General features: G+C 37.6%; 1 protein-coding gene across 1 annotated transcript; it reads right to left on the bottom strand.

Moving 5' to 3' along the window:
- Positions 1-4470: 4470 nt before the first annotated feature.
- Positions 4471-5423, bottom strand: LOC101426003 (olfactory receptor 52R1). The gene is given in 2 exon segments (XM_004447280.4): positions 4471-4940; positions 4943-5423. Coding segments are annotated over 2 exon segments (945 nt in total). The 5' UTR covers positions 5418-5423.
- Positions 5424-11759: the final 6336 nt, after the last annotated feature.

The following is an 11759-nucleotide window of genomic DNA, read 5'->3' as shown; positions in this document are numbered from 1 at the left end:
GAAGTATCAATACATTCATTCAGGTATATTGAAAAGGTAGAAAATATAGCTCAGTAATAATAGGGAAAATCTACACATACATGCAATAGTATGGACAACTCTGAAAAACATAATGCTGAGTAAAAGATGTAAGACTCAAAGACTATATAATTTACTCTTCTAATGATATAAAGTTAACATGCCAGCAAAATCCATCTATGGTAAAAGAAAGCAGATCAGAGTTTGCCTTTTTGAAAGGGGGCCTGGGTAATTGACTAAAAAGGGACAGAAGAAATATTTTGAAGTAATGGAAATATCTTGATTGCATTAGTGACTACACAGGTATTACTCAAGTCAGAACTCATCAAAATAAATATTAAAATATTTGCATTTTATTGCTTATAAGTTTCATTATAATAAACTAATTTTGAAAATAAAAAGAGATGCACAATCACAGTAATTTTTCTAAGAGGATAATGGTCTCTTACAACAGTGCAACATGGGAAATACAAAAATGCTCCTTCAGAATGCCTATTCTTTTCTGGGGGATATCACAAGCTCCAATAATCTGTCCTTCTAGGAGAAGTAAACATATTCTTGATTCCTCTTAAAGCACATTCAGCTGATGTTGGTTTTAGTAACATGAGAGACAAAGTTTTAGAACCATTTTCACTGTTGACTTTGGCAGAAAGAGAGTGATGAATAGAGTAACAATTCAAATGCAGTGTTCTAAAGGAATTGTGTTTTTTAAAAACAGTTTAAGATTTTAATTCGAAAGGAAAGTGAATGTTAACAAATCCTACTAAAATATCTAGTGACTTTCCCATCATCTTGTAGCATATAGGATATTCAACTTCAGAAAATAATCTTTTCACTTTCTCCCTAAATAATCTCCTTCATTCTGAAATCCATTTCATTGAGGAAATTAGCAAATTTTGAAGAAAAGAGACAAACACTTCATCTCACCTATTCCTCAGAGTTCACTTTTCAAGAAGTGATTCTGGCAGCAATTTGTACATCTAGATATACAAGCATTTGTGGAATTTAATCTATTCCAAAGTCCCTGACCATCATGAGCTCCCCACTCCATTCACCTGGGCTCTGACACTCAGTTAACCTCTTCTATACACCTTTATTGTTGTTTCAATTATTTTTTTTTCTCATCCTACAATGAAACATGCTTAATTCAGGACATTTTTTTCCAAAAGACAAAGGAGTGCAAAAAGAAAATGAAAATGCCGTAAATCTTACTACACTAAGTAACAATTAAGAGCTTTTGCATATATTTCCCAAGTCTTACTCTAGGCATATCTATTCTTTTTTGTTTGACTTTAAAATATATTGGCAATTGTCCCTCTTTTCCTTTATTTTTATTTCATATCATGTTCATTTTTCATATCCTTAGATATTTTTCACAAATATAATACAGGCATACCTTGGAGAGAATGAGGGCTAAATTTCAGACAACTGTGATACAGTGAATATGACAATAAAATGAGACACATGAATTGTTTGATTTCCCAGTGCATTATGTTTACACTATACTATAGTCTATTAAGCATGCAATAGCATTATGTCTAAAAAAATTATTTACATGCCTGAATTTAAAAAATGCTTCATTGCTTTAAAAAATGCTAATCATCCTCTGTGCCTTCATGGAGTCATGATCTTTTTGCTGGAGAAGGATCTTGCCTCGATGTTGATGGCCACTGACTGATCAGGGTGGTATTTGCTGAAGGTTGGGGTGGCTGTGGCAATATTTAAAAATAAGACAATGATAAAGTTGACTGCACCTAGTGATTATTCCTTTCATGAATGCTTTCATGAAGGAATTGAGGCTGTCTGATCGTATTTCACAAACAGTAGAACTTCTTTCAAAATTGGAGTCAATCCTCTCAAACTCTGCCACTGCTTTATCAACTAAGTTGGTGTCATATTCTAAAATCGTTCATTATTTCAATGATGTTCACAGCATCTTCACCAGGAGTAGATTCCATCTCGAGAAATCTTTTTTTTTTTTTGTTTACCCATAAGAAGCAATTCCTCATCCATTCAAGTTTATCATTGCATTGCAGCAATTCAGTAACATCTTCAGATTCAGTTCTAATTCCAATTCTCTTGCTATTTTTGTCATATCTGTAGTTATTTCCTCCACAGATGTCTTGAAAATAACTTCTTAAAAGCTTCTATTAATATGGAAATTTTTTACCTTAAGAAATTTATTTCTTAAATAATAAGATTTGAAAGTCAAAATGGCTCCTTGGACATGGGCTACCGAATAGATGTTTTGTTACGGGACATGAAAACAACATGAATCTTGTGGGACATCTCCATCAGAGCACTTGGATGACCAGCTGCATAGTCAATGAACAGTAATTGTTTGAAAGGAATATTTATTCCTCAGCAATAGGTCTCTAAAATGGGTTTAAAATATTCATGTTATAAGCAGATGTGCTGTCACTCAGGCTTTGCAGTTCCTTTTATAGAGCACAGGCAGTATAGACTTATCATAATTCTCAAGAGCCCTAGGATTTTCAAAATAGTAAACAAGCATTAGCTTCAACTTCAAGTCATCAGTTCCATTAGCCATAAAAGAGAGTCAGCCTATCCTTTGAAACTTTAAAGCCAGACATTGATTTCCTCTCTTTAGCTATGAAAGTCCTAAATGGAGTCTTATTCTGATAGAAGGCTGTTTTGTCAAAATTGAAAAGCTGTTTGTAGTTTAGCCATTTTCATCAATCTTCTTAGCTAGATCTTCTGGGTAACTTTCTACACCTTCTACATCACCACTTGCTGGTTCCCCTTGCACATTTATGTTCCAGACACAGTTTCTTTCAATAAACCCCATAAATCAGCCTCTTTTAGCTTCACATTTTCTTCTGCAGCTTCTTTGCCTCTCTCAGCCTACATAGAAGTGAAGAGAGTTAAAGCCTTACTCTGAATTAGCTTTGGCTTAAGGGAATGCCGTGGCTTGCCTTCCTCACTAAGCTTAATCATTTTAAGCTTTTAATTGAAAAACTCTCCTTTTCACTTGAACACTTAGAAGGCATTGTAAGATTATTAACTGGCCTAATTTCAATATCTTCGTGTCTCAGGGAATAGGTAGGCTTGAGGAGAGAGAGAGATGAGGAACAGCTAGTATATGAGGCAATCAGAACAAAGACAACATTTATCAATTAAGCTCTCCATCTTACATGGGTACTCTTTATGGCAACCCAAAACCATTACAAGAGTAATGTCAAAAATCACATCTCACCATAACAGATATATTGAAAACAAAAAAGTTAGAAATATTGCAGGAATTACCAAAATGTGACACAGAGACAAGAAGTGAGCACACGATTTTAGAAGAATAGTATTGATAAACTTGCCTGATGCGGGGTCACCACAAAACTTCAATTTGCTATAAACGAGATGAATAATAACGCAAAACACAATAAACAAGGTAAAAGTTAAATGACAAATAATATTCAATTATACATTGCTTCATCTGGCTTCAGGTAGACCAATATTTGAATGTTTTCCTGTTTTTATTTTTATAAATAGAGATTTTAGGAATCTCTTTGCACATGTATTTTTTTCTCAAATTGTTATTCTATAGAGATTCTTAGATGGTGACAAAGAAATGTATTTTAAGCTGTCTTGGTACAAATTCTTTTAAGAGATGTTGTACCAACTTATAAATATACCACAGTATAAAAATAACTTTCACCTTAATCCTCTGTGAAAGGTAGCCTTTTTAAAATATGTTAACCAATCAGATAAATGAAATTTTTAAGATTATTTTCTCGTGATGAAGAACATAGATCAAACTCAGTTTTTATTTTTATTTTAGTTTTTAAAAAGATTTATTTATTTTATTTATTTCTCTCCCCTTTCCTCCCACCCTGGTTGTCTGTTCTCTGAGTCTGTTTGCTGCATCTTCTTCTTTGTCCACTTCTGTTGTTGTCAGTGGCACTGGAATCTGTGTTTCTTTTTGTTGTGTCATCTTGTTGTGTCAGCTCTCTGTGTGTGCAGCACCATTTCTGGGTAGGCTGTACTTTCTTTCACGCTGGGTGGCTTTCCTTATGGGGTACACTCCTTGCACATGGAGCTCCCCTACATGGGGGACACCTCTGCGTGGCACAGCACTCCTTGCGTGAATCAACACTGCTCATGGACCAGCTCCAAATGGGTCAAGGAGGCCTGGGGTTTGAACCATGGACCTCCCATGTGGTAGGCTGATGCCCTAACCACTGGACCAAGCCCACTTCTGGCAAACTCAGTTTTTATTATCAAGCACAACTCTCTGTATCTGAGCATCTGGGTTGCTGACCTCTCTTGTTCCAAGTCTCCTGAGGATCATTTTTCTTGCAGCAGGAGTGTTGCCAACATCTGGGTCTCTTATTCATGAGATGACTTTGCATTGATAACTGATGAATTTGCAACTTTACTCATTGATGTCCCCGAACAGTGGGGAGATTAGTACAATGGTAATGTTGTAATCTTGGCTCAGGGATCTTCTCTGCAACAGACCTGGATAACCTTGTCCCGGATTTGTTTGGTTCTAACTCCATAGATAATGGGGTTGAACATGGGAGGTATGATTAGATAGAGATTAGCAAACATGATGTGTACCACTTGGGGTACATGATGCCCAAAGCGGTGGGTGAGGAAAGTAAAGAGGGCTGGGAAATAGAAGGCTAGGATCACACAAATATGGGAAGCACATGTGCCGAAAGCCTTGAGCTGGGCTTCACCTGAGGGCAACTGCAGCACAGCTCTCAGAATCATAACATAGGAGATACTGATAACAATTATATCAAAGCCAACCACAGAGAAGGCCACAAAGAGCCCATATGCACGATTAACTCTAGTGTCAGCACACACCAGCTTCAGCACAGCCATATGCTCACAATATGATTGAGGAATGACCTGGTTGTTGCAAAAGGGCATTCTGGAGACCATGAAGCAGAAGGGCTCACCCACAGCACTCCTCTTATCATCACAGCTGCCCCCAGTTTGCCCACGACAGAAGGGGTCAGGATACTGGAGTGGCGCAGTGGAAAGCAGATAGCCACATAGCGGTCCAAGGCCATGGCCATGAGCACCCCGGACTCCACAGAAGAGAAGGCATGGATGAAGAACACCTGGACGAGGCAGGCATGGTATTCAATCTCATGGGCATGAAACCAGAGTATGGCCAACATTTTAGGTTGAGTGGAGGAGGAGAGAATCAGGTCCGTGATAGCCAACATGGCTAGAAAGAGGTACATGGGCTCATGGAGTGTGTGGTCAGTTTGGATTATATGAAAGACAGTGATATTGCCCAGTACAGCGATAGCATACATAGCACAGAATGGAAAAGCAATCCAGAAGTGGGAATTCTCAAGTCCTGGAATTCCAAGCAGAATAAAGTACATAGGATGAGAAGAGCTGTTCCTGGAAGTCAACATCATGGTTTGGCTAATTTGTTCTCTGTTGGGGAGGTATTACAATCTGAAGATGATAACAATCAAAGCAATTATTTATTATTAATTAATAGTCTTTGGATAGGACAATTGGGTAATGTGGCAATTGATTTTAATGGTGAACTGGAATAATTTAAATAATTTTAATACAATTATTCAATATGAATCAATGCTACCCTTTATGCTTTATTCATATTTATGTCATTCAAAAACCCATTTTGAATCAGAACATATCAGTTAAAATTGAGTACTAATTTTAAAAGTCAATTATTTTTCTCTAAATTATATTTGCTAAATGTAAGCTATTTCGACAATGTTATAGGAATTCTTACTCTGCTATTCTTTAGAAATACAACTGATCTCTTCATTCCCTTCCCATAAATTCTTCTTTGCATCAATCTGTTTTATCCACTTCTGCAACTTTGTAGGGTAGAAAACAGGTCTGGAAAATTCTTTGGCTCATTGTCCAATGGAATTAATGCAGAAATGTTATGGTAGTTTTGATAGTAGTATATTTGTCACAAAAGTTTTGGACTGGAAGATTACTGATTGATCCATTATAGAACTATAGTTTATCCTATTAATTTTACTGCACAAATCCTCCTAGATCAGGGGTCAGAAACTTTTCTGTGAAAGATCATATCATAAAAATTCTAGGCATTTTTGGACCGTTATATATCTGTTACAACTAGCCATCCAAACATTGTAGAACAAAAGCAGCCTCAGAAAATACATAAATTCGTGAGTGTGCCTGAAAGCAAATAAAACTTTATTCACAAGAGCAACCAGTTATCTGAATTTGGTTGTATCTGTAGTTTGCCAACATCTATCCTAAACAAAAATGCTCATGAAGTCTGCACAGAACTCTGTACTATCTCTTTATATCATGTGTTTTAAACAGAGTTGTAGGAAACTAATAAACGTTGCATAAAGTAATAAATAAATAAATGACATGGTTCAGTGGCCATGAACTAACTCATTAGCTGATGAACTGTATGTTTAAATGTCCTGATAAATGTGGCCAGGCTTCCTGATATGACTTTTATGTCATACCCATACAACAGTTACACCAGTTTCTCATCTTAGCGGTTGCCCAGCTAGCTGGCCAGTGAATCATTTGGGGAATGTCCGTCTACTCTACTTGAATGACATGGATGGATCCATATCTGATCCTCTAGTGACCACTACTTCTCTCAGAGTCAATGGCACATCAGCTCACATGGATATTTACAGCACATTTTCAATTTAATCTCAGTTGTCCTTTGCATGAAAGCTTTAGTTCTTACCTTCTTCATAGAAGAAATACCTAGGAAAAAAGTGTATTCGTTAGAATTTGCTTAAGAAATGGCCTTTGGTGACTGACCAAATGTTCATTCAGCCAGAATCCAAATGTTCCTAAAAAAAAAAAGGTTTCTTCAAGATTCCAAATAGGCCTAGCCTCCTCTTAATTTTTCCTGAGTTTGTCATCTTTTGGCTTCAAATCAACCCTAATTGTACAAGAATAATGGGACTCAGGCTTTATCAGTCTTTGACTAAACTAAACACCTTTTCCACTGTACCATCTCACTGAGATAATAGCTAAAAGGCTTTTGAAATGAATACTCATATCTGGGGCATGAGGAAAATTCAGGAAGACACATTATCTGGACTTTGTTTTAAAACTCATTCTGCCTGACCTGGTCTTCCCAAAGTCTTTCATATTCTGTGTGAGCTAGAGTCTCCCTTTCTACCTGTATTTGACTCCTTGATGTCCTGTCCATGTGAAAGGATACTGACCCACAGGCACAGGGGCACATGGAAGAACATATTTAGACCATCCCTGTCATAGCACTGGTAAAGGTGATGGGGCTAATGATACAATTTCTCAAGATGCATAATAATCTCTTTGATTCATTAGGAATGCATTAATATTTTTCTTGACACAGAATGAAAGGTTTTTTCAATTTATTGTTTCTAATTCTGATACAACCTGTGTATCCTCCTTGTAAAATAGACCTCAGAGTAGTTAAGTGACTCAGCTCATGTCACATAATAAATTAGTGTCAGAGTGCAGAACTCCACAGTCGGTACTGTCAGTAGTGTACACTGTTGCTTCAATTAGAGGATGATTTGGATGCTCACCCTGGTTGGATAGAGCAGAGATGGGTGCTATACTGTGACACAGTTTAGGAAAGAAGAGAAGTTACACAAATATATACTGAATCAGGGCAGATTTGAATTCCCCTTCTTCACTAGAGTTGTTGCCTCAGGAATAGGCTCCAGATGGTCTCCTGGCCTTTCTGGGGATGGGCTGCCTTTTCTGGAATGATCTTTATTGTTTTTGTTACTTGATCATTAATTGAGAAATATTTTGTTCTATATACTCGTTTTGAGGTTGAAGCTCTTTTTCCAAACAGGCATCAACAACCCACATTCCACACCTCCTTTAAAAAATGGTTTTCTCCTCCCCTCCGTCAGAAACTCAGACTCTTCCATAGTCTTTTCACAGGCATAAGTCTGTCTTTTAAGGCATGTTTCTCAACTTTCTCCTTCCATGCTGATTTCTCTGACTTTCTGCTCTCAGAGTTTTATCCCTGGACAGAGTTGACCTGGGACCCAACTCTGAAGAGGGAAAAGAAGTTGCCTTGACACATGCCCTCTTCTCTCTGCACTTTTCCCTGTTGCCCATGGAATCTGGTGACTTCAGTCTCAGAAATCCCCTGGTCTTTTCCCTTCACAGCCATTTGAACCTAACATGGCTGGAGTCAGTGCTTCAAGTCACGTGGCGCAGAACAGGAGTTAATGAATTCTCAGTCCTTTTTTTTTTTTGTCTAGTGTGTGAGGTTGTCAGTAGGAGACTTTCTCATGAGCATACAAGTTATCTGTTTGCTGTTGAAGACTGGAAATGTGTATTCCCTACAGGTAAGGAGAGGAAAACAAGATAATATCCCTTTTTGAGCAGCATGGCTTCATCTCTTTCCATAGTATTTTAAAAGTTATAGTTTTCCTTTTTTTCACTGGCCATAACTCTTGTGAGTATGCTGAAAACTGAAAGCTGAAATTAGATCATATCCTTTTCAAGCATTATATACTAATTAGAGTGACCACAAATTGACTTCAGATTCATTTTTTCCTTTCCCCCAAATCCAGTGCAACTTTAAGAACTCATGATACCTATTTTGACATGAAACATGATTATAAGAACTATGCTCTCAAACTGAGTGGAGCTCAACTTTGATCTGTGAGTCCAAGGTTTGAATCTAGTCATGGCACTAACTGGTTCTGCAGCTCTTTGATTAATTCACCCATGATGTGGAAATGGTTCTGTCTATCAATTCAGTCATGTTGTTCAATCCAGAGAAAGGATAAAATAGACTGATGATATCTTGCTAAAGAATAGCTGCTGGGAAATTTCGTGGTTGTTTTTTTTTTCTCTCACTTTGGGGTGCTTAACAGGAATGCATAGAGCAGTGATAATGGAGCAGGATGGGGTTCAGATCTCAGCTGATTTGTACAGGGGTGATGTTGGAAGGCAGCCTTTCTACCTTTCTAGGGTCTCCTAGGAAGGCACAGTGGAATAGTGAATCTTCTCCCCATTACAGACTGAGCACAGTCACCAAGGTGCTCTGAGTCCAGACTCTGCATTGAGTTATGCCTTTCTGAACAGTGCATGCCCTTTTGGCTTCTTGCAGCATATCTGAGTCTGTCACTTCCTAGCAAGGACAGAGATCCTTGGGCGCTGGGAAACACTTACCTTTGACCTCTGTGCTATCTCTGACCAATCTAGGCATAACCATAAACAAACAGCTTTCAGTGGTTCCGGAGATTCAGCCTTTGACAGAGGAGGAAACTTGGAGCTTCTTTTAAAGGCTGAACTTGGACTTTCCCTTCCCCCAAGACTTTAGCTTGCTTTCTCCTCCTGACCTATACTGTGTTACAGTGATGCAACTTTCCTCTGAGACTTCAGACTAAAGCTGGAAGCATTAACCCCTAATTTCCCCCCACTCCTCTGTATATGCAAACACAAGGGCAGGTAATTTCATATGTGAAAATGTGTGTTTTTTGCCATTGCAGGAGTCAGGGTTTATCTGCATGTATGAATAGTTCTTCATTTAGAATATGTGCATCAAAGGCATATTTTATGCAAATTGAAAATGTGTTGATGTACGTGTGTCAATATGTGTACTTAGAAATATGTTAGTATGCATGTTTATAAGGGCCTGGCTTTTATTGGGAGTAGGTGTATGTGTGAGTGAAAGCTTGAGTATATGTTAAAGTTTGCATTTGTGTGTATGAATACTCATTTGTATTAGATATGACTATTTAGTGTAAAACTGTTCTGTGAGTTCAAGTACACTGAAAGTACATGCTTGAGAATGTGTATGCCTTGGTTCATATGTGATAGCATGAGATTATAAATCAGTGCATGTATTGATGAGAATGCATATATAAGGAGTATGGATCTAATGAAGATGTTGTCATCTACTAGTGCTTTAGTCGGCACTGGGGTGACTATTGCCCTGAAGGCCTCCACTTCTGTAGGTAATAAAAGAGCTTGCAGATGGTGGCCTGCTTGTCATTTTTGAAACTTTGTAGGCTGGAAGGTCTTCTTCACTCACTCAGAACAGTCAGAGCCTACATTGACTGTTCCTCACTCTTAATCCTTATATGTAGGGGATTTATTTTCTCTCAACACTCCCCAATATATGAGAACAAAGGAAGATTTGAGACAGAAGCATTTAAGAATGAGAAGAAATCCATTTCCTTGCAATACAATGCTGTCAGACTTCTCAGAAGGCATACCTTGCAAAATTCAAAGCCCAACATGCATTTAAAGGGAAAAAAGTAACTAATGCAAAAAGTTACTAATGTTACCAGGTTTGCATAAAATTGTTTATGGTAGGTTGTGATCAACATATTCAAAAAGATCATGATACACTTCACACATCAGCATAATGTATATTAATATGAGGAACACATTTGCTTTTGTTAGGGAGTCCAGGATTTCAAGAAATAGTCAAAGTTTTATTATTTTGGGTATCAGTCTGATGATGTAATTTTAAGTTTATTTTAGATTACAAAGTATTTTCTGCATGTGTTTGTTTCTTTTAAATATAGTTTATAAAGTGCTCAGAATACTGAAATTTTTTAAGAGAAAATTTCTTGCCCTATTAGATGTGACCTCTAGAGGAAGAGCTGGATATCAACATTTCCTGTTTCTTCCACAGTTCCAGATGACAAAAGGATATATGACCCCTAAGGTCTTGTGCAAGTTGCTCATCAGTCCTATCATATCACTTTTCAAGCTTAGTTGAAAATGGCTTGCTGAAAGGAGTGTGTATTAGGAAAGTCAATCATTTCTCTCTGACCGTATAGAGCCCTCCTAGTCTGAGTCTTTCAATAGCTGCTTCATCACTGACCCTCCTAATTACCTGCAACATAGACTGGCTCTGTACCCCAGTCTCCATTAGTATGTATAAAGATTCTGGGCACTGTTGTAACCAATTAAGGTTGGGTACCATAAACTTGTAACCACACCAATGTGAGAATTATTTTTGAAGGGATGCAAGGACAGTGGTAGAAAAGGAAATTTATCAAGAACAGTCAATGGGAGAAACATTTGCTGAGGATCTTGACCTGAGAATCCTGGGAAACTTTGATAAATTTGTGTGGAGAGTTTGTCCACATCTACTGCCCCATAGTTCCTATATATTCCCTTTTGTTGATCTTTATCTCCACAGTACCACATCCAATCACTCATGGAGATAACCTTCCATGTCAGAGCTTGGAGTTGCTTATCTCTCAAATCTTGAGCATTCTACTCTCTAACTAAAGCATCCAATATTCCTAGTTCTTTTACTTTTCCCAGACATGTTCTTCCATGTCTTCAAGTCTTTAATCCCCATATATGTACGCTTTTTCCATAATTATTTAGACCACGAAACAACCCAATTAGGAATCAACATCTTCATGTTACAGGTAAAGAAACACAGAGAGGTAGACATACAGAAACAGAATTTTATCTCTGGCTGGCTGTAGAGACCACTTAACCACTGCATTTACACAAAACCTTAAAATGTTCAGAGAAAATGATTCAATACCTATTCTTTTATACAGAGTCAATCTACCAATCAAGGGGAAGGGCTAAATAAAAGGGCATTCTGGACAGACTCTGACAGTTTGAAGCTAGGTAGACCCCAGAAGATCAGCTCCTTAGAACAAATCCATTCCTGTGCATGTAAACACAGTAATGGGGACTTTTGATTAAATTCCTTCAGTTAAGGGTCTTTAATTAGGTTGTGTGACACTGGGTGGGTTCTTAGTCATCTTACTAGAGTCCTTTATGAGTGG

The sequence above is a fragment of the Dasypus novemcinctus genome, chromosome 10, assembly GCF_030445035.2.
Source record: "Dasypus novemcinctus isolate mDasNov1 chromosome 10, mDasNov1.1.hap2, whole genome shotgun sequence".
Lineage (NCBI taxonomy): Eukaryota > Metazoa > Chordata > Mammalia > Cingulata > Dasypodidae > Dasypus > Dasypus novemcinctus.
This window is presented reverse-complemented; position numbering and strand designations above follow the sequence as displayed.